We start from the raw sequence: 24506 nt of genomic DNA, 5'->3' as shown, positions 1-24506 counted from the left end.
AACAAAAGTAATACCAGCTTCCAGATATCTTACTTTTATACATTTAATATGAAACCAACCCCTCAGCATAATGCTGTTACCACTGTGCTTGATAGTATTTCTAAATTTGAAAGACTTACTTTGACTTTCCAAACATGCTTCTTCTCACTGTGGACAACTGGCTAAAAAACATATTTTTAGGGGTTCCACTTGACTTTAGGTAAAGCAAATGAATAATACTATTAATAAAAACATATATTGCTACATAAAAACCTAAAAAAAATATTTAGATTAATCCAAAAGATATTTGGCTTTTCTATATGAGCAGCTACAGATTTAAGCTTAGATCAAATTAGTTAATGTTAGAGTACGTTCTTTTGTTTTTGCACAGAAATGAACAGCAAATACAGCTCAAATGTGAGCGATATTGGAAAGACTAAACAGATGAGGAGTCTTGTGAAAACCCCAGTGTTATCAAGAGCTAAACTACTGATCTCCCTTTCTAGACAGCAGAAAGTTTGGTGTCATTTTCTTAGGCACAAGGCATTCACCTGCATGCTTAATATTTGGGACAATGTTCCTACGTCTAAAAAGCCTCACCCTGACTCCCCCTTCTAGACTTATGTGCTTGTGCAGGTGAGCTGCTGCAGATATCAGTCCGGCTTAAAGGTGCAGGTAGTGGAGCGGAGTTTTTTTCTCGTCTCTAAACGAAATATTAAACTCGAGTCAAAAATGTGTCATGTTGAAGACATAAAACAGCAGTAGGGTCAAGTCTCCCAGCATTCTTTGGAACAAAATAGACAAAACTCCTCTCGTTTTCCAGATGTTTAAAAGTTCAGTGTTAATTCTTCTACTCTCAAAAAGCTTATTGTATTACATGAATCCCCCAGAGGCATATTCAGGCCAGGGCCAAAGCCAGGTCATTCATTGGTGAAATTGGTTCATAAGATTGCTTTAATTGCAATGATTATAGAAGCTAATATGATACACTGAATATCATTGTTCTTCGCCTGCTCCACTAAAAGCTTCAGTTGCAGATATCATTACGACTCAACCCCACCAGTTTTGTCTTGTTGATTAAGTAAATAATTGGATTTGCTTATAAGCATCACATGCATTTTTAATGTACCCATGAAGCGTAAAACTATTTAAATACTTAGCAGTATGCAATTAGGGGGTCAAATGATAAAGTTGGACATTTTGGGGTCTTTTTTTTCTCCAAAGGCCAAACCGACAAGCGAATCCGCTGTGAGCAGCACAGGCGACCCAATGCATCACAAGCGGTCCAAAATGAAGCCGGAGGATGAGCTGCCGAGTCCAGGAGCGGTGAGCGTGCAGGTGGGTTCTGTCCACTGAAGTATATTTCTGAAACTTTAATATGGATTGAATGTAAATAAAACATGAATAAAATGGACCACCTTTTAATTTGTATAATGTGAATAAAAATTTATTTATCTTTCGTTATTGGCTCCAATGTCATTGATTAGTCATTCATCCAGAACACCCAGATCAGCGTTTCTTTAAGTTCTGGGTTGTCCAATGTGTGCAAATTATTTAATGCTGATTTTTTTGTTTTTTATTTTACAGGTTCAAGATTATATATATATATATATATATATATATATATATATATATATATATATATATATATATATATATATATATATATATATATATATATATATATAAAAGGCAGTTAAATAAAGTGCTTTACAAATAATTACAACAAGATTGAATAAAAATAAATAGTTACATAGAGAAATAGTTATTATTTTATATTAAATACCTGATGCCCAGGGGAAAGAAAAAGAAAATTTAAATAACTTTAGCTGTGTACATATAGAGGTAAGGTATTCCATACCACATGATGAATGCCCTATCATATATATGTTCTAACTTTGATCTCAGAAAATTGATGAGAAATTCAACGGATTATCCGAGTTCTCTCTTTGGTGAAATAATATAGAGGGGATTATGTAGACTGGATAGAGTTAGACACTATAAAACTTGAAAAGTGACCAATTACATTTGATAATAAATGGGAGAATAGAAAGAAAGATAATGATGAGATTTCAAGACTGTGTTCCTGCCTTTTTCTGCTGCAAAGTGTACAAAACAAAGAGCAGTGATACCAGTATGCAGCCCTGAGGAACCCCAGAATGAAAGTGGAATAAGCCTCTAGATTGACAGAGAGGCTCCTGTCTGTGAGGTTTCATTTAAACCAGGAAAGAACTTTACCTTTAATACCAACATGTTCCAACCAGAATAGCAAACATTATGGTCTCTGTTATCAAAGGCTATTGACGGGTCCAGAAGTATGTTAGCAACAAAACCTAATGATTCTGAATGAAGGATTTAAGAGACACTTTACATGTTTTAGGTCAACAATAATGTAGTGTTGCCTGTTACTTTACTTCTAAGCTGGTAAACATTTAATATTTTTGTTTTTTTAAGTGGAAAACATGAATGTCATAATAACCCAAGAACCTTACTGCCCCAAAAATATACCAGAAATACTCATAGTTGAGTTTTACAAAGGCATGATGCTGTCACCACCATGCTTAACAGATGGTAGGGTGTTATTTTCTTTTTAGTTTTAAAAGCTTTAACTTGAATTCTCCATACTGGTCTTCATGGCTGAGTCGTTCTTCTGATCTCTTTCCAGTAGTCATTTGGAAATTCCATGTGGACAATGAAATATTTTTGTTGAAGTACAGCCTTTTTTTCTCAGTTGGTGGAGCTTATACCCATTAGCCTCTCTGTGAATCACTTTTGCTTACATGTAATACATTTTGTAATACATTTTGAAATACACATTTTACACTGCAGGTGATTAGATGGGGTTTCTCTCAGAAATACCTGCAATTTTTGCTCCTTGATTAAGGGTTATCCCAACAAGTGCTATTAAACAAATTATATAGAAATCACCAGCTGCAGAAAATCCTGATAATCTTAGAATATGAATTTGCTTTGTATAGAACCCATCCTTGTCGAGTAAATACCCTCCCAAAACTTAATCCACTCCTATTGAAAGAGGGTTTGCATTAAACTCAAACTTATTTTAAAAGCTATTGCATTTGGCTTATTATTGCATAATAGTTCCACATTGCAAAATATACAGTTCAATTAACTAATAAAACCCAAATGAAATTGTAATAAAACAATCCCCATGAGGAGTGTTTGGAATATTTCTGCCTGTAAAAACAAGATTTGTGCAAACACCTCCCCTCAATCTTTATTCTCTATTATGCGACTTTCTAGCATGAGATGTATTCTCTTATTGCTTTTAGCTTCCAATGCAACACATTCCTTGATCTTTGGAAGACAAAGGATAAAATTGGTTTTGCTTTTGCTTAATCATAAAATTTAAGTGACCGGGAGAAGTGTATGCAAATGGCATTGACATTTGCATCAGTGGGGAAAAAACACATATACTTTATTAAAGCCAGTCATTGAACGGCAGCACCTGAAAGTAAGCAAGGATCTTTAATGGACGGCATCCTGGAGTTGATCATTAAGAGGTTATGCTCAATCAAGACATCTTAGGATAAAATCTGTCTGTTCAAATGGGGAATAAACATGAACAGAGATTGGATTAGTGTCCTTAGATAGTACTCTCAGTCCTATGGAGCAGAGACCCAAAATTCAGATTGAATTTCTGAGTCATATTTACTCCCTATAGAGCAGAGCAAGGCCAGATTCACAGAATCATTCATTTGAAACACTTAAAGAATAACTTTTTTAAGCCTATTGAAAATCTCTTTTATGGGTTTTTATGGTTTCGCTCTTGTTATGTTGTTAATATATTTGTTTTTTCTGTTCATTCAGGACCATCCTGATGGGATGACTCTGGTGAAGGAGGAAGGGGACAAAGACGAGAGCAAACAGGAGCCGGAGGTGGTTTATGAGACAAACTGCCACTGGGAGAATTGTTGCCGGGAGTTTGACACCCAGGAGCAGCTGGTGCAGGTGAGTGTCCAGCAGAATTTACAACCTTTAAACATCTCCGTAAAGAAAAAGTAAATCAACGCAGCATAACCTGTACCTTTAAGGATCTTAAGAGTTTTCACAATGTATCGGGCACTTTCCAGGACATGACTAGTTACTATTCTGACCTTTGTGGGATCTACTTTTTCTTTCCTTCTGAACTTAACTTGATAGATTTAGAAAGTACTTGGTACAGTGCGGAGTAAATTATGAGAAAGTAACCTGTTACTTTTAGGTAGGTGTGCAGTAGGGCTTTGAAAGAAATCTTAAAAGTACAAGAGAGTAAATGCTGTTTTATTTACTGCATCCAAAAAGAAGATTTTACTATAAAAGGCATGGCGAAATATCTCAATCTCAGCATCTATAGACCGTAGTTAGCAGGGTAACTTTTAAATGTGTGTGACACTGTAAAAAATATAGACAAATAAGTCTTGCCTGGAAGCATTGCCAGGAGAAAGCCTAGAGGCCCAAACACATTAAATCAGTGTTTTATGCTTCCCTGACTCCCTCTCTTTGAATGACCAGAAGGACACAACCGGTTTCCTGCAGCTCCTCAAATCTGCTCAAAAACATCCAAACAAGCTGCGCTTCCCTCCCCAAACCTCCCTGATCCCTGCCACATAACCAGAAGCTGCCACTCTGGACAGCACCTCCTATCAGGCCTCAGCTTCTGTGTCTGGCAGCCCACAGTAGAGCCGAGGCTGAATGTTAATAATGCTGCATTGCTGATTGGTTCCAGGGACAGAGCTAATGGGCTCAAAAGCCAGTGTCCCATCACACAGCTGGATTGTGTGAACTTATTTGGCGGGTTAAGCCTCATAGAGTTCTGTGTACTCTACCGGACCAGACCCCCTCCCTGTCTGTTATCGTAACTGTCACAGAAGCCCAGAAATGGATGTTCCCCCATCATACTTCGCCTGAGGGCTCCATCTAAAGCAAAAAATACCATTAGCGTAATCATCGTGTCACCTTTACTGCGGCCAGAGCTGCTTTTAGCTTTGCTTTGCTGCATGTGAACCACTTAGCCTTCATCTGAGTGAGAAACCAGACTAGAGTTGGACAAGTGATGAAATTACACCCGTACGAGCAACGGGGGAAGTGCTCACATACACATGTGCAGCTGAGAAACACATCAGGACACATCTGATAGAAAGATCCTAAGCTCTCCACAGCTGTCTACCTGCCGTCTTGACATCGCAATCCTCAGCTGCGGTGGTAACCCCTATCTATAATTGATATCCTCAGCACGAAATGGGCTTGCCTCCCGTGTTTGAAGGGCTCAGCTCAAAAGGTTGAGGATCTTGACAACTTCTTGCCCCTTTTTCAGGAAGTGGGATGAGTAAAAGTGGTTGGGAAGCAATGGAGGCAAAGATTGCTCACCTTCTCCCCCTGCCGTACTCACAGCCTGGCTACCATCAGAGGGACAGTGTGTCCTCTCTGATTAGTTTCCTGTTTCTGTCTTGGAATTTTGTATCTGGCATTCGACTTTCTGATACGACTTTTTATTTCTCATTTTTAATTGCACGTAGAGATATGCAGAGAGATGCCAATAACAGTCTTCGCTGATGGAACCCTTTCGCTCTAATGTAGCAGAGCGAAGGGGAAAATGCTCTTATCTCTCCACACCCCCACCCCCTCAGTAATAGGATAAGTACAGTATTTGGACCACAGTGGCTCTTTTCACTCTCTGGGAGGGGGGGTATTTCCATATATCCAAACAATAGAGCGTCCCTTCCCCCGTACTTGTCTTCTTCTTAAACAGCTTCAGGGAGGAAAAGAGTTCAAGAGAAAAAAAAAAAATATATATATATATATATATATATAATTTATTTTTCCTTAGCTTAAGCAGTTTTAATGTTTCATTTTCATATTCAAACATCTTTATTAGGACTGCCATGTTAACGGATCTATTGGAAAATTTCAAGCTTGAACTCCACAATATATATCTATCCCTGTTTCTGTTTGGTTAGCCTAATTCTGGAAATAAGCCTTAACGCCACCCTCATTGCTTTTCACCTTGTTCAAAAGCGCTTCCTGTAGAGCTCTTGATGCGTATTTCTACGCCCCTCCGACATGTTTTTCACTGGCATTCCTTTATCACGCGAGTTTAAATGCTCACGGTGCCGACGATAAGATAAACATCAGATCTATGCAATTTGGCCCACTTTATCAGGCCTATCCAGTCAGCAAAAGCCAGGCGGGTGTCAATTGTAAATTTGAGATATTTATTCGATATATTATAATTCTACTCACTTTACCTCTTAATCTGGACGTTCTCCAGCCCCCCATTTTTCTATTTCAGTGTAACTTTCTCTCTCTTTCCCTCTCAATTTCTTTTTTTCCTCCCCCTCCTCTCCTTCCCCTCAAACAGAGCACTTAAAGATAAGGCCTGGTGGATTCTTTAATGTCTCTTGAAATGGGCTTTATTCCTAATTGCTATTTGGCTTTTCTTAACATTATGTTATTGTTAAACTTTTTGTGATTTTTCACAACTGATAAGTCTTCAGGGAAGAGGTGTGGCCAGCTTAGCGACTTTATTGCTATATTTAGCAGCTACACTTCCCATTTCCAGTTGAGATGCTGCTAAAATTCTTAAAAGGGTCATAGAATGCAAAACAGAGTTTACATTGTCATTGATGAATAACGATAGATCAGTGGGTGAAATGGACGTACAGAAAAGTTCAAACCCCATCAACACCTCCTTTCTCTGCAAATCTCACAATTCTAAACTTCCAACATAAAACGGGCGAATCCAAACGAAGCACTGCATTGGTTCTGGCCTGTACTTTTGTCATGCCCCCTGGGGGCTGCTGGGTCGCTGACTGGACCGGACCGGGCATTCGAACCGAGCCATCAGCTCCGCAGCTGGTCTGAACCTGACACAGTGACAGTACGCTTCCCCTCATGCTTCGCCCCAGCAGGCGGCGGGAAACACGGTAAGGCAGGCGGGGGGAACCATTGGGCTGTCGTTGTCCAGGCTACCGTCACCGGGTCGGGTTCGATCGCTCCATCCCTCGCTGACTCCCTGCACCGCACCAGCCCCGGAGCTGACGGCTCTATTCTGCTGCAGTGTAGGGGACCAAAATCCCTGACGATTTTGAAATTCCCCCCGGACATTTTTTTTAGGTATGAAAAGTAGGACATGTCCGGGAAAAAGAGGATGTCTGGTCACCCTACCATATCAACAATTTGATGTTTCAGTGAGTGAGTGCTTGTTGCTATGATGTCTTTGCTCAGCACCAAATGTCCTATATAATAATGACCCCTTTAAGAAAAACAACTTAAACTAATCTAATAGGTCTTTAGCATTATTGCAGACTAACGTGAAAGCATAAATCTATCTAATTTTTCTCATTTTGAGGTCCTAGTTTACTCAGAGGGGCCTCAGCCTGATTGTTGATTTCCTTCAGCATCTAGACAACAAATGTCCATTTGGCTGCTCCCTTACGCAGGGGCTTGGCAGTTTTTACTCCATAATCCTTTCCTGATTCAAACTGGGGCCCCCGCATTGAAGTGGATGACTTCTAGAGGGTAAATTCATCTTGCAAAGCTGCTACTGATTGATCCTCAATCAGAGCAAGATTTGAATGTTAAATCTTATCTCTGCAAAATATAACCCATCAATTTCCAATTCTATTAGCAGAAAAAGAGGGATTAAACCTTAATTTCTAAAAAAAAAAAAAAAAGTCACGGTGTGATGGAATGTTTTTGTCTGTCCTTGGCCAAAATGCTGATCATCTGTCATCTTCCAGCCAACCGAATGCATTATATAGATATAAGTAATGACTTTAGATGATCTTATTCTGTAGACCATCTAAGAGATGAAAGATAATCAGTAGGTAATCAGAAAGTCCATATGTACCTGTTCTTGCATTTTACCAAAAGCATACTTGGCACTATAATTTTGTCAGCCGTAGCTCCATGGATGCAGCCTTGTTAAAACTCCTGTTGTGTGCTTCCCCTGTGTTAAAGAATGATAAACGCCGGAACAGTCTTAAAGCAACCCCCCACCCCCCTCAGCCCTTCTCTCTGGCTGCTGGCACAGGCCTTTAATTGGTAAAACGCTGCTTTTTTTTATCACGAGAAGGATTAGGCCCTTATCTGTCTAGAGTATCTTACTCAGAGATGAAAAGACTGCTGAATTACACATGCCAATTTCAGCTCCCTGCCCCCTGGTTCTCATTCGCTTTCTCTCATCCTCCCTCCTTCTCTCACTAACCCACTCTCAATTCCCACTCTCATTTCTCCCTCCCTCCTTCCCATTGCTTTCCATCTTTTCCCTTTTTGTGCTTTTGCCTCTTTTTTTCCCCTCTCCACCTCTCTTTACACAAAGCATTTCAGCTACTGACATCACAAAAGAGCATATGATTTATTAGGCAATGTTTGATAAAGCTAAATGGTGTTACGGGTCCCATCGCTTTGTGAAATTGCCTTGTAAACAGAGCCTCTTTTCATGCAAGCTTGCATTCTAATGCATGACGGCAGCATCCCAAAGAGGATTTGATAAGGAAACATGGAAATGAATATTGAAGTGAACAAATGGTGTGAAATAGCAAGAAGGAAATTATATGATTATATGTATTCCAATATCAAGTGTTGAGACGTTGTGATACATAAAGCTATACCTCAAACTGTTAAAGCTTCAAGCAGTGGTTAATGGAACATGCACTTTGGTGGTTAGGGGTTCCCTGATTACAGGTTTCTGGCTGATCACGGATTCCTGATTCTGATTTTGACTTTATTTATTTTTTAAATAACTGACTCTGTTGGTTATTACAAGATCGCAACACAAAATATTTCAAAACTTCTGAAATAACTTACTTTAATGCATTGAAAGTGGGTGGTTTTCAGGCCTTTAGAGAGGTAGATAAGATCAGCGGAAATGATCTGTTTCACATCTAAGTATGGGCTGATCACTGATCTACCAAAATTGTGAATCAATTGGCCAGCTAATAAATCTGTGCACCCCTTGTTTAGTAGCTTTAGTCTGCAGAAATAAGTTCAGTTAGAATCTGTACATTAGCACCAAAGAATGTTCTTACACTGGGACTAGCAACGCCTATGGCGAAGGAGCAGCTCAAACCTGTAAGGTTTAAATTCTTACTAATTCACTTCCTAATTCATTTTCAATTGGCCAGGCTAAAGCGAGTAAAAAAAAAAGACCATGTATGAATAATTGTGGGGGGACTGCAATGACACAGTAACTCTTGAAGTGCTTGAGAAGTTGGTTTTTGAGTCCTGGCCATGGCCCCATGCTTTCTTGGTACTTTGGGCCAAGTGTGAAACTGATGCGTCCTCTAGAAGGTGTTTTTATTACAATATAGGGGATAGAAATGACACAATTTAAATTTGGCAGCTTAAAGTAAAGTTGGCTGACATCCTATTTGGTACAGCATTTGTCTGATATAAAAAATAGTTGACATGTCTTAGGGACTTGTATGAAAGTTTGTAGCTCTGTTCATATTTTCAGGTTTCCACCACATAGTTCCAGCATAAGAAAAAAATTTTTTTTTTTTTTTAATTGGTAAAAAATACAAATTTAAAGTCACAATGTGTAAAGTTTTACCAAGTTATTAGTTAACTTTAAGATTTCTGGTCAACATACACTATTATGTGTTGATACTCTAGTTCGGAGGTCTTCAACAAGGGGTCCGGGACCCCTAGGGGGTCCATGGAGGTACTGCATGGGGGTCACGAAAGTTTCGGTTGATTAGACTTTTTTTTATATTCCCCCTGCAATTTTTTCCACTAATTGAAATGTCTTTAAATACACATTAACATGAATTTACCACACTGTAGTAAACAGATAAATGGAGGTAGAACATGTCTTGCAGTCATCAATGCACACATTCAGCATCACACAGGAGCTCTTTCAAGCTGGGCGCCGTTTCATTCACAACACCTGTCCTATCAGCAAGAAATCAGAAATAATAATAACTTTAATAATCCCAGGGTGAAATTACTTTTGTTAAATGACTCCATATCTAATAGAGTGACTATAGGACCAGTTTGATATAACCCAATTTCATACAATATGTATAAAATTAGGGGGTCCCGCTCCATCTCACCATCAGTTTGGGGGTCCTTGGCCTGGAAAACGTTGAATACCCCTGCTCTAGTTAAAAACTCCTCTAAGTATGTTCTTAGGGGAGTCAGGTGATCTAGAGCATCACTTTATGGCTTTCTGAGCTTTCCTTAAACATTAGAGCCAACTATAAAACGTTGTTAGGCAACAAAACAGACATGACAATTAGGTGATAAGATGTATTTCTGGCTCCCTGATGTAGGGTTTCATCTAGAGTGTGACCTCGTCTCTACAACTAACTACAAGATTTCTCCAGATATCAAAACACACAGACACTGTTTAATTTTGTGACCATGTAGTGTTGAAAGTAGTTTTAATGGTCTCTGGAATTACAGCTCTAGCGCTCCTAGTGGCTAAAAGTTATACTGTGCCACTTTTCTTTGAAATATAATGTGTAAAACATTAAATGGCAAGTTTGACCTAGAATTATAACTTTTCTTGTAAGTCTAGGTGAACTTTTTATAGTCTTACAAAGTGCTATATGTAAAGCAATTCTTGGTGGTGCTGTTGCTCCAAGAGACGGCAATTTCTCCTGAAAAACTTGAATCTTTAATTATCTCAATTTTGCTGCAAAATGTCAAGACTTTTAAACATGTTCAGCCCTCTTTCATGTAGCACGGTGATAATAAACACTCCTGATCCAAAATACCTTGTTGTCATCTTTGGTACTAGTGCTTAAGTATGTTCTGTATGTTGGCTAACCACAGGAGGCTCACCCAAGGGAATGGTGCCTGCACCTGTGCATGTGTGGGGGTACACCGTTCATACGTCACAGCTGGTGTCTGCCTCCCCTGTGTCCGTGTCCCATGCGTTTCCTATAGTGCTGCTCCCTCCTAAATCCATCTTGGTGGCGTTTCTACAGTTGTTGGCCGATAAGCTGGCAGGGAGAAGATGAATAACTAGCCGCGCCGCAGCTATCAGCACCTGTTTGTCGATTTAGCCGACCAACGGGACCTGTCTGCTCAGCATGGAGATTATTGATTCAATAAGAATTGCCATTAGATCATGCCATTAGGTTTCGCTGCAATCCTGTCCCCACCACCCAACCCCCCCTGCCGCGCTGGCTGTCCCCCTCACTGTCAGCTCAGGGCATAATGCATCACGCCCGTCAACGACCTCCTTCATTTATACAAACGGTAAATGTGTGTAACTGTGCCAACTGCCACAGTTACACACCAACTCTACAGCGCTCTCCCATCGCTCTCAGCCGCGGGATATCGAACACAGGTCACAGCAGACTGATCGCTTGCCACCAGGATTCCCTCACGTAGAGGAAGAAAAAGAGAAGGTTTTTTAAAGCCCTCACAAACATGGCAGAGAGGATTGATTTACTAGTAAACCAATGCCTTCTCCAATTACCCTGTTTTTCTAGCTTTCTCATTTTAGCCTAGTTTGGTCAATTTACAATGACTGAAATTGCAAGCGAGAATTACAGTGTCTGTTTTTTTGTTTTTTATGCAAATGATCGACAATATCAAGTTCGAGAATAGATATTGAAGCAACAAGATTCATGTTTTTTTTTTATTCTTTCTTTATTCTTTTACCATAGTAAGTCAGAAATGTTGCATAAATTTGGAAAACATAAATTTGGTGCAACCAATTCAAATAAACAAATTAGAAATTATAATGAAAAAAGTTATTTAAAATATTGGCCTTCTATATGTAATATGTCGATATAAAAAAACGCTGGGCCTAAGAGGTAAATTAGAAAAACAATGGATGCTACATGACAAGCACAACAATGTCAAAGGGTATTATTAGCAACACATGCTCTCCTTTTTTAGTGCTAATTTTACTGCTGACTCATTTGTCTGCCTTTTCTGGAAAGTTAAACCAGTTTGGCTTCTGCTGGATGTTTGCACAAAAGGTTGAATTTGGCCAATGGGAGCAACACTGAGAGGGAAAAAAAGTTTATTTGTCAACCCATTTCCTTAGGCTAAACCTTTATTTTCTTTAGTTCTTCTTTTTTATTAGTTTTGTGAATCATAGTTTGAACAAAGCACAAAAATCCCAAGCTTTTAGACTTAGCGTCAGTCTACTTGTATCCAGCCCAGGGGTTAAAAGAGCCTTTTTTTCCTGCTTCTCAGGAATGTCATAATAACCACAGTTTCCTTTTGTCAGGATATTGTGTCTCTCTGAGTTTCAATTGCCCCCAGAAAAGGCACTTCAGAGGCCTGATGTTGACCTTATTCCCAGAGGGCCATAGCCTTCCCTTCCCTTCTTCACCTCTCCACATTCCTTTATCATCCGCCACTTTCCCGGTTTTACAAGGAAGTTAGGCGGGAAAAAAATGGAGACTGAATTTTTGATTTCTCTCTCCTCTGACATTTTTTGTGCTTCCTTTCTTGTGCCACAGTTTAGAAGTTGCAACAGCAGCACAACTGTCATCTCTGACACAAAGTGATGAGGGCCCGGAGTCATATGAAGTGACAGGGTTGCTTTGAAAATCCCTTTTTTAGGTTGGACGCAAAGTTTCAAAAGCCTTTGTTTACTTTCCAACAGTGTAAATTAGAAATATTAATAATGCTGAAAGGGAAATAAAATGTCTGACAAATCGATATGGAAGTAAGCAATAGATATACTTTTTATTTATTTTTTTTCTTCTTCTTTTTTATTCTAGCACATCAACAATGACCATATCCATGGTGAAAAGAAGGAGTTTGTGTGTCGGTGGGAGGAATGCTCTAGAGAGCAGAAGCCCTTCAAGGCACAGTACATGCTGGTGGTCCACATGCGCAGACATACCGGAGAAAAACCTCACAAGTGCACAGTAAGGATGCTAATTAATGTTCAAATAACTGCTATTGCAGATGATGTTGTTTTAAATATGATAAATGTGATTATGTTTGATAAAAACGAAAACATGTGATTAATCTAATCCACATTTCAGTTTGAAGGCTGCACAAAGGCCTACTCACGGCTGGAGAACCTGAAAACACACTTACGTTCCCATACTGGTGAAAAACCGTATGTGTGTGAACATGAAGGCTGTAACAAGGCTTTTTCCAATGCATCCGATCGGGCCAAGCATCAGAACCGCACGCACTCCAATGAGGTACTAAGAGATCCATCCATCCATCCATCCATTGAATTTGCATTTCCAAATTATCTTAAGTATTTCATTTCAATATGACAAATAATTGAATTTAAATAAGCTTATTCAGTTCTTTTGTCTGTTTACCTTCAGAAACCTTACGTCTGCAAAATCCCAGGCTGCACCAAACGCTACACAGATCCCAGCTCCCTACGAAAGCATGTAAAGACGGTACACGGGCCAGAGGCCCACGTCACCAAGAAACAGCGGGGCGATTACCCACGGCCACCACCTCAGCTGCGGGAATCAGGGGGTAACAGCCAGGGTCGCTCCCCCGGGCAGCTACCCCTGGGTGGATACACGGACCAAAGGGAGTACAACCACACTACCTCAAAACAAGATGAATGTCTGCAGGTGAAATCAATCAAGACAGAAAAGCCAATGGTAAGACTTTTTTTTCTGTTAATCTTATTGTTTTTACACTTTCTAAATTCATTACAATAATTTAAATATGCTTTCATGCCTTAAATGTACTTGAATAAAGGGTTTTCTCACTGACACCTTCTAATGATTCTAATGAGTACATTTCCTCCTCTATCCAATGCTTCGGCATTTCTTCTCATTCCTTTCTAAGGACAGTGGGTAATCAGGTGAGATAGGTTCCACACTACATCTGTTAGCCCTTCATCTCATCATGCCGACATAGAGTTTGCTTATCCCATCAGTCGGGACTGTCATCCTAAACATCCTCAGGTTGTTCCCAATCTGGTTGTGCATCACCAGTTCCCACATTCATGAAATGTTTTTTCAAAATTTTCTTTTTTATACATATTTTCTTATATTTGTCATGAGCATGTTTTTGTGTGAGCAATGCCTTTGTCTGTAGGGAGGGATGCAACTCATACTTACAGATGTACAGTAAAGTTGTGGGTTGACGGAACAGATGTTTGGCTTGATTAATGGGCATCTAAAGCAAAAATAAAATGTGTTAGTCATTGTTAAGGCAACTAATTAAGCATCCAGTGAAGGTTGACTTTAACTATCTTTGTGGTGGATGCTGTTACTAAGTGAAAAGAACTTGATGTTCTAGCTATTTTTAGTATGTTGGAAATGGAAGCCAGAGGAAGCAATGAAACGTGAAAAGCTATTGCAAAGGAAGGTGTTATGAAAGAAAGAAAAAGAGTGAATTTGAGAAAATGAGTTCAACTTGTCTGTCATGGAACATGCTGTATTTGTTGAAATCATTGACATAAAATGGCAAACACACAAGAAAAGAAAAGAGAGAAACAAAACAAGTCTTCTCCTATTTTGTATAAAAAATTAAAGTTCTGTTTTACAATGATTTCCCTCTCACTCTTGGTGGGACGTCACATTTGATCCTGAAATTGATAATTACCGATTATCATAATTATTATCACCGAAAGCAAAAGCCACCAAATTCAAAGTAGTGTATCTCTATAAGATCAGAGATGAGAGGGTGCTCAGGGGTTTAGTGTCCAGCATCAAAAAACTGAACATTATCAGGACTTCATCGTTTGTGTTTCTGTCATGCCAGGTATATATTTCTTAGTGTGATTTAGATGAATTTTTTTCAATTATTCCTCTGCTTCCTGTTTGTTTCGATCAGACGTCTCAGCCAAGCCCTGGCGGTCAGTCTACATGCAGCAGTGACCAGTCCCCAGTCAGCACCTATCCCAGCAGTGGAGTCCAGCTTGCTGTGAGCGCTAGACGCTCGCCAGGGGAGGGGCTGGAGGAGGACGACGAGGAAGAGGAAAACGAAGAGGAGGTGGAGGAGGAGTGCGAGGGGGAGTCAGTCCCCATTATGGATTCCACGGTGTCCACTGCCACCGCAGCCATGCTGACCCTGCAGGCAAGGCGAAGCATTGGCCGGCCCATGCGCTGGATGGAGCACATGAAGATGGAGAGGCTGAAGCAGGTGAATGGAGCGCTGCCCAGGCTTGGGTCCCTGTCTCCCACACCGCCCCCTAAAAGTTCAGGAATGCCAAACATCCTGGGGAAGGGTGAGTTTAACTTTGTTAAACTTTTGGTAAATTTCCACAGGCATCACATCTTGTATTCATAACATCCCTCCAGAGCACCTGTAGACATAATTTACAGACCAGAAAGATTTTGATTCTCATCTTGCTGCCTGTAGCTGAAGGTTTAAGGCAAAACAAATGTTGAAAAAATGTTCTGTTCCACTGCAAAATAGTATTAAGCTGTACATCATATCAGAGGGAACACCGTGTAATGTGGTGTTTCATGGCCAATTGTTGCTAGTTGTCCATGGTAACATCTGTTTGAGAGATCTCTCCACTCAGAAGATTTCTTGGCTTTGTCTCTTTAATCCAGCTGTAATATTTCTTTCACCACACTTCATTTTCCTTGGTTCCTCTGTAGCCGTCCTAACTTTCTCCCTCCACTCTTTTCAGGATCGTGCTTGGGCAGGCAGTGGGGGGTGCCTGCTCCTCAGCCACCTGCTCACCCAGAGTTAGCCAGCACAGAGCTGAATGTGCTCAACTTGCTCAGAGATCGACGTGACAGCAGTGGGAGTGCCGCCAGTTCAGCCTATCTGAGTAGCAGTCGGCGCTCCTCAGGCATCTCTCCCTGCTTCTCCAGCCGGCGCTCTAGCCAGGCTTCACAGGGTGATGGCGCAGTGCCGGGCCACCATCACCGCCGCCTTCACAACCTCAGCTCCACCGACTCCTACGACCCCATTTCCACAGATGCCTCCCGCCGATCCAGTGAAGCTAGCCAGTATGGAGGTGGAGTGGCAGGAGGAGGAGTTGGGGCTCTCTCAGGTGGAAGTTGTGGAGTGGGAGTTAGCTATGGAGGAGGAGGTGGGTCGAGAGGGATGCTCAATTTAACTCCTGCACAGCATTACCACCTTAAGGCCAAGTATGCAGCAGCTACTGGTGGCCCACCCCCCACGCCTTTACCCAACATGGAACGTATGAGTCTGAAGACTCGCATGGCCATGATGGAGGAGGGTGGCAGCAATCACAGCCTTCCACCTTTAGTCAGGCCACCTCGCTGTGGTGAAGCCAATGGTGAGCTCAACAATGGGCTTATGGGACATGCAGGTTACAGGAGGAGGGTCCTCTATCCTGGTGAGGGAAATCTGAATGGTAACCGAAGGGCCAGTGACCCAGTGCGGTCACAGGCTCCTGAAAGTTATAGTCTGCCTACAGTGCAACGTTTCAACAGCCTTAATAATCTCCATCCTCTTCCCCCTCTGGCTCATAATCCCTCAGCTGAATATCGCAGTTTTAGCCTTCAGAATTACACACGCTCAGAGGGAAACTTGCAGAGAGGCCTGCAGCATTCCACAAACACCGTTAGTATTGCAGAAAATGCAGCATTGGAAGCATTGGCAATGGAGGATGAAGGAGAAGTTGGCTTATTTCTTGGGGATGAAGATATTTTACCTGATGACTTGGTGCAGTATCTGCATTCCCAGGATCAGATGAATGGTGGCTCTAACATTCAGAATGAGGGACAAATAAATTCTAGCCAAAGGGACAGCTCCTATCCAGTTGTGAAAGCAGGGGAAAACGGTAACTACCCTGGCTCTCACCATCTCCAGCCGCAGCAGATACTTGATAGGAAGAGTCCTAGTAAGCTTCCAATCCAGTGGAATGAAGTAAGCTCAGGGAGTGCTGACAGGTCTCCTCAAAGGCTTCAAAGCCATAATTTGCAGTGCGAGAGATGGCCTGAACCTCCAACTGCATCAACTGGCAGGTTGCGAAACATGTCGGTGCCCCAGCAGGTGTCTGTGGATTTCCACAGCAGTTGCCCAGTAGCTAACCAGTCACAAAGTTCTAGCTACATTAACAGCGGAGTGAAGCTGGAGGCATTGCCTAACTCTTGCATGGAAATGAGAGGTACTAGGATGTCAAACATGTCACATGGCATCAATGGGGGTCTTCCTCAAGGTCTTAAACAACAGATGACCAATGGACCTTTGAAACCGTTCAGCCATTTGGAACAGAACAATAGCAGAACCATGTGGCAGGTTGGAAACAACCTCATGCTTACCCGCGCGTCCATGGACAGTCTATCCAACCTGTCCCATGGAACTGCTTCTGATCACAACCCGCTAGTACATGCTTCATACCCACAAATCAACAATTACAAAAACTTGGCAAAAACCCAGCAGTTCTTCAATCTGCAAAGCTCAACTGAAATTCTCCCAAACCCCCATCAACCGCAACAGGTACAGAAAAATGGAGACCAGTTTTCTCTTATGTGTGAGGTATCAGGGCTGAAACTGGAGAACCATGAAAACATGGGGCAGACTCTGTCAGATTGTCTTTCCTATGGCACAGCAGACTGCAAGTCTTCCTCCTTCCCTATACTGGAAGAGCAGCGTTTGCTAGAGTCGATGGTTTTATCTGAGGGATCAGGTAACAGAAACACCAACACCCTTCCCTCCCCTGGAACTGACTTAGTAACAAGCACTGTTGATGGCCAAGTCCCTGGCATATTAGATGATGGGGTAAATCTAGATTTTGGTACCATGCTGGAGGACGGTTATGATCAGGGTAGCCTTGTCTCGGATGTATTGAGCCCCTCTATGTTCCAGGGATTGTCAAGAACCTCGTCACGCCTCACAACTCCCCAAGGATCCACCACCTTCAACAGTGTTGCTCCTGGCCTGAGCAACATGGCCATTGGAGAAATGAGTTCACTCCTCACCACCCTCGCAGAGGAAAGCAAGTTCCTAGCTATAATGCAATAGTTGCTACTTCTCTCCGCTTTCTCCTCCCTAAGGGTTAAAAAATGAAAACAGAAAGAAAGAAATTGGTGTATGTGAAGATTTAGACTCACATAGTGGCAATTAAGAGAACTTTACAAGAAGTTGCAGTTGCCAAGGTGTTTTATTTTAGGAAAACATCATCCCAAACAGAACAGGGATGTGCCATGTATATGTACAGATAAATGGTTATATTCCTTTTCTGGAATTAAGGCAATTTTTGAAAGCCCTTCTCTTTGTACATGTTGGTGAGACAAAGCTTGTTTCCCTTAAATCAGTATTGTGTATTGTCACTGTTTTATCTATTTGTGAAATTGCATGTAACTCCAGTCAAACCTTGAACACTGTCAATAGGACTTGAAAGACTAGACCCATGTGCCAACCTTACTAACATCAAAGGTACACACTGCAACTGAGACAGGGGCTGTCGATTTAACAGGCCCTAAGGACAACTTTATTAATTTGTGGTATATTCACATCTTTTTTGTGTTGCTTTTGTAAACATGTAAAATGTTTCAGTGCTATGACCAAGTTTTACCAAGTGGTATTTTTGTCGAAAAAAAGGGACTACACATCCAAGTCTTCAGCCGCTGTAGATTGTCTTCTACTTGATATCTTAATGGCTTGATTTTAGTTAGTCTTGTAAGGTACTCAAGTGTTTGTAGCTGTGTTTTTGTATTCTGTTTGTGTTCCTATTTTTAATGTCTGATTTTACAGCTCTTCAGAACTGATGTGTAAATGGACGCTCCTCTGTCTTATAAATCTTGGTGCTTCGCTTGTGCTTACAGGAATCGACATGAGTAGTTCAGTGGTTTTGAAATGTCTTAACTCATGAAGAGGTCTCCAGCATGGAAGTGCTGTAAACGTGATACGTTTTTTTCTTTTAAATAGGAAAATGTGCATATTATTTTCTCGAAAGCTCTTAAAATGTAGAATGTGTACTACTAGGGGTGTAATGCTACACGTATTCGTTTTTGAACTGCCACGGTACAGACATCACATGCATGTACATGCAATGATTTGACAAAAACATCAGTCACAGGCTATCACCACTCTAAATAATGCTTTTACTGCTTTTTTGTTAAGTACCACAACACATAATTTCAATTCAGTTTACCTATATAGTGCCAGTTCACAAGATTTGCTACCTTATGGCATTATGCAAAGACAATGCAATCAAATCATACAGACAGACTGGTTAAGACATCTAAAGAAACCCAGCGGATTACATCGAGCTGTTGGCTCTGCAGCAATCCCTTACACAGAGCATGCATGCATTATAGAGGAAAAACACCACTTTTACAGGAAGAAACGTCATTAGCCAGGCTAAAGAAACTAGTTCCATAGATGACTCTATTTGGGAAAGAACTGTTAAGTAGATGAGCTCTGAGCCAGTTTTCATGTCAAAAAGAATGAAAAACGTACAGTTAGTCACTGTAATAGGAGAGCGCATAGCTATGTCTTGGAGAGAAACAGGACTAAACACTGGAAAACAGGTCTTACTCAGTCATCTATAATTGAAGTTGTTGAGGGTACCCACCACGCCTTTCAGGATGGTGTCACAACTTAACAGAGCACCAGGACAGATGCACATAAAATAACGAGGAAAAGGCTAAACCTACAAGTACTGCATAATCGCAGAACATAGGTTGAATAAAAGACAGTGATTAAAAGTCGATTTCATCAAGCACTTCATGACAAACTAAAACAAATAATACATGCATGAGTGGGAACACACCTGTATGCTGAGTATGGGTTTATCGGCAACAATGAAGAACTGAGGTTTGGAATTGTTCAAACTCAATAATCACCCAGTAAATGGAATATGGCTAGCAGTTTTCAATTTATTCTATACCCTTATTATGGGTTTTCCTACTATTAACCATTGACACTAAGGGGCATTTCCATAGCAGAGATAATTTCCAATAATGAGAGTAGTCTCTTTGATATCGATTGCTGAAACCTGAACCATTTTAATACATCTATCTATGTAGCAACAGTGAAATAATCACACAAAAAATTTAAATTCCCCATTTGTCTTTATTTTGACATGGCTCAACATTTATTTTCGTGCCATAACCACTGCGAAACTGTATGACAAATATTGCTATGTTTGTCTGATTTCAATGCTTTAAATTGCATTCTATAGTCTGCTGTAGCTGTAGTTGGGATTTATGGACCCAGATGAAAGCAGCAACACCCCTGCCAGGGGAAAAGTCTATGGACAACATCTCCAAAAAGGCTTTATTCAGGACACCAGAATTGAGACAGCAAATGTGGATAACAATGGATTCCTTGAAATGAAGTTGTGAGAAGCATACCTAAAACATATATATTTATCTGCTGCTGTCTTCTCAAGCGCCATATTGCTTTTAAAGATAATGAATAGATAAAACAGGCTATTTAACCTATGTTGATATTTTATGATTTTTTATTTTATATAACGTTTTCAAATTTACAGAATAACTATATTTTTTGTTTAATAATTACAATTTTGAAAAAGATACAGATGGTTTGTTGTTCGCAACATGGCCTTATGGGGGCGCTTTAACCAAAACATTATTATTCTTGCTTAGCACCTGCAAAAATCTTGACATGCTGTAAAGACTTGGTTAACTTAAAGTAGAGGTAAAAGTCAGTTTGCATTAGTTTTTATACTTCAGAGTGCCTGTAGGACATATGTGTACCGTTACACCCCTAATGCGTACTGCCATCAAGTATTGCAGTGACTTTGTCCAGAAGTGTTAGTTTTGCCTTGCAGTCTTCTGCCGATGCGCACTGAATATTGTGTTTACCTTTCATTTGCCATTGGAACAAAGAGGTACAAATCTGTTTTTGTTGTTGTCCTTGGGTACTTTTGTCAATTTTGTAGCTGTGCATTTGGAGGAGTATTTTTTGGTTATTTCAAAGAAGTAGAGATCTTTTCCTTTGACAAAAGGAGACAAGTGAGGTATGTGCCTTAAATGAGAGAGATCACTGCCAATCTTCCATTGTGAATACTGATTTAAAAAAAAAAGGTGAAACTTTGAAACCTGAAAGGAAATAAAAGAGAACATTTATATAAGAAAGGTCTGAATATCTGAAAAGTAAAGATTTGCAACATACATTGTACTTTTTCTTTTATTTTCGAGTCGTCACATTTACTGTGCTTTTTATATAAATAAATAAATATATATATATGTAAATAAAATACTCTTTCTGTAGATTTAGAAAAATGAAATGTGGAGTATCTTGGGACCAATAAAGAACTTTGAAATCAAGGACTCCCAGCCCCTCATCCACAGATCTGGCTTAGAGTGCTACACCGCCAGAAAAGCCGTTTCACTCTTTTATAACTGACAACAAATGTTTGTATGGTTTTAATAAAAAAAAGTAAAAAAAAAAAAACATGTATTTTCAGACTCTGGGATTTTTTTTTATGTTACAGCTTTGGATAATCTTTAAAGAAAATAATAGATAAAAATTATATACACCATCTTTTGATTCTAAATAATCACACTTTAGGGGATTATTTAAAAAAAATCAGGACTGAAACTTTAAAATAACGGCAAATGGACAACAACCAAAATGTTTTATTAAATGGAAAACAAAAAAACTATGTAAGTCCACAGTTTAATTTAGGGAAATTGATTAATAGAGACATTAAATGGGGTCATGCCTTTAAAGTTAGCTGTAACAACAGGAAACCGTCTGCTGCTAAAATGCAAGAAACCCACACATCCATCCATGAAACAGAAAACCTATTTGAGGGGGTGATCTGATCTTTATATTGGAGAAGCCAAACAACATGGAGCTTGGAATCCTGAAGTTCCAAGCTCTGAGTTCGAGCCCCACTCCCTGCCACTCTGGGTCTCTGAGCAAGACCCTTAACCCCCAATTTCTCCTCAGGCGCCCCACGATGGCAGGCTACTGCTCACTGAGGGGACGGGTTAAATGCAGAGGTAAAATTCAATTATTATTTAAATTACAGGCCCAGATCACGTCTATTAGCTGAAAGGAGAAATTTCCATCACTCTTGACTTTCGTTCAGAGCCACCCAAAGTCATTCGATAAATGGATTGCAGGCTGCACTTTAGACATCCTTATGTTAAAGACTGGGGCGGAGGTTAACCTTCCAAGCTCTATATAAATACCCATGCAAATGCCCTTTGCAAAAATCCTTTATAATAATCCTTAAAAAAAAAAAAAGCTGCCATTTGTGGACACACTGTGTATACTGTATATATCCATGTACCTTTTTCTTCATTTGGCACATTCTTCTTTAAATATTTGAGCTGATTAACAAGTAAATTTCTTTACTGTGAGATTAATAAAGTCAATCAATCAACCAACATCCAAAGTGTGAATGGAATGGTTCAGATCAGGGATGTCCTGCATCTTTAGCTGTATCCCTGCTTTAACACACATAGATCAAATAATTAGGTCAGTTAAAGGACCGAGGAGCTTGACTTTAAGTAATTGGTAATGAAAAATGAACCCCAAGCAGCATTAACCCATTTAATCAAGGTGTTTTGTATCAGAGAAATATCTAAAAGTTCCAAGATGTTGGCTTTCAATGACCTGAGTTTGAAATCCCTGGTTAAAAACAAATAATTTTAAAATGGTCTAGTTAAAGTACCAATATAAAACCATCAACACAATAATCTGTCATAAGCCTTGAGATGATGTTTCCAGGCCTGAGCTTCAGCTGTTTTACAAAAAATAAAAAAGCAATTTAATACTCATTTGTTTAGGTCTATCATCTTACGTCCCTATACCAAATACTGCTGATTGTATTTTTAACGTGACAAAATATAAGTAGGTTTAGGGGTTGGTAATAACTTTGCAAAACACTATTAATTACACATTTTCTATAGGAGCAGATTGCTATGATTTTATTATAATCAAAATCAAAAACCTAAAATAATTTATTTTCTTTTTCTTTAGGACTTGGCTGGAAATGTATGTGAATATTACCACATACCTTAAGAAGAACCAAATGGAAAAACATAAATGCAAAAACATTTTAAAGAACAAATACTCCTACAATCCCCAACTAATAATTGTTAAAATCAGATTAAAAAAAAAAAGGATTCAAGAACCTCAGATCAGTGTTTTTTAAGCTGTTTTGGAGGGAAGGAAAGCTTTTTCCAGAGGAGAAAAAATAGTAAATAAAAAGCTTAGAAAAGTCCAAAGGAAAGGTGATGTTAATCTCAGAGCGACTAAAGGCAAAGCATGTTGGGGCACAGGCTTCAATTGAACAATAAGAATAGAATGGAAAATCCCTTTTTTGTCCCACAATAGGGAAATTCTGCTGTTTACAGCAGCAAATACATAATAGAAAAAATGGTCACACAAATATGGACTTTAGAAAATTTATAAGAATAACATAATAGTGAAGAGTTAAAAAATAAACAATAAAATACTACACTTAAAAGTGTTTTAACATTATAAAAACTGTTCACCCGGAGAATAAATAACCAATATCCAGCTATGGAAATTTTCACAGTAATAAACATTTGAAAAAAGCAGCAACATCAGAGATGAGCAAAATGACCGCATTACTGACTACGGTAGAAACTGCAAAATCAGCATGAATTTAACAACTTATTGAGGTTGTTGGGAACAATGGTGGTTATATAGTCTTACAGCTGCTGGGAGGAAGGATCTGCGATAACGCTCCCTGGTGCATTTAGAGCCCGTTAGAATAAAAAAAATCTGTCAGACGGAAACTGAAGCCAGATGGGGAAACAATAAAAAGTTCAATGAAATCATGTAGAATTTCTGCAGCCAGACCTAATCTATAGTGGAAGACCTGTAGAAATCTGCAAATGAAAGTTACAAAGCAAATAACATTGGGGTGTTTCAACAGGTTGGTATTTTACATGCTGGTTTCACTATTGTATCTATGATCTTAATCTGGAGAGCATTTCTCTCATTGCTCATTAGGGAATATTCTAATTATGCACATTTAAAGTAAATAAAAATTCTAGCCTCCCTTTTATAGTTCAGCTCCTAGAAGATGTGAGCCATCTCTGGCGCCCTCTACTGATGTATCTGAGATGTTACATGGTCTGGTTGGCTCAGCAGTGCCCCCACTTTCACTCATGAATTTGATAGGCAGAAATCACTTCTTTGCTTACATTTTCACATTAAAGGCAGTCATATCATCATCCCTTCATGTTGAGATTAAAGCTAGCAGCTGTTAGCCTGCCGGGTCATTCATGCTGGCTTGTTTAGCAGCGCTTCGCCCACTGCACTCTCTGTGTATTTACAGACCCCTTGAGGTTGACAGGCCATCAGCTGCTATCAGGGGCCCCTTTTAGGACATTCTGTACATGTGCAGAGACCCTGCATAACTCTACCTTTGAAAATGGAGCAAAGGGGAGACGTTTTCACAATCGGACTTCCAATTTTGCTTTCTGGGGCCTCAATTTAAGTGTAATCCTGACTAAATTTAAAAGGTGAGATGTCTCTGATAGTATTCTATAAAAGGTGTATCTAAGTTTAACCCAGAGAATCAATTAAAGAGTGAGGTTCATATAGATTTAAGACAGTCTTGTAAAAAAAAAACCGAAAAGAAACTTTAAGAAATAAAATTACTTTTTCCGGTTTTAGCTCAGTTATGTTATTTTTAAATACCGAATATCTGAAAGTAAAGCGATTATTTTGTAGTTTTTTTTTTA

The 24506-nt window shown here is 39.7% G+C and overlaps 1 protein-coding gene across 4 annotated transcripts in view; it reads left to right on the top strand.

Moving 5' to 3' along the window:
• The window catches only part of gli3 (GLI family zinc finger 3), a 132488-nt gene extending 111260 nt beyond the window's left edge, over window positions 1-21228 (top strand). For 2 of the 4 annotated variants that reach the window (XM_038300629.1, XM_038300627.1), the window contains 7 exons: window positions 1204-1317; window positions 3808-3948; window positions 12672-12821; window positions 12942-13106; window positions 13239-13529; window positions 14713-15106; window positions 15518-21228. In XM_038300629.1, coding sequence (XP_038156557.1) covers window positions 1204-1317; window positions 3808-3948; window positions 12672-12821; window positions 12942-13106; window positions 13239-13529; window positions 14713-15106; window positions 15518-17826 — 3564 coding nt within the window. In that variant the 3' untranslated portion in view covers window positions 17827-21228. The remainder of the gene's footprint in view (window positions 1-1203; window positions 1318-3807; window positions 3949-12671; window positions 12822-12941; window positions 13107-13238; window positions 13530-14712; window positions 15107-15517) is intronic. The other 2 variants (XM_038300628.1, XM_038300626.1) reach the window with 1 other exon arrangement.
• The last annotated feature ends 3278 nt before the right edge of the window (window positions 21229-24506 follow it).

Source organism: Cyprinodon tularosa, unplaced genomic scaffold (assembly GCF_016077235.1).
Source record: "Cyprinodon tularosa strain WSP-4 unplaced genomic scaffold, ASM1607723v1 ctg451, whole genome shotgun sequence".
NCBI lineage: Eukaryota > Metazoa > Chordata > Actinopteri > Cyprinodontiformes > Cyprinodontidae > Cyprinodon > Cyprinodon tularosa.
Note: the sequence above shows the minus strand (reverse complement) of the source record. Positions and strands in the feature narration are given on the sequence as shown.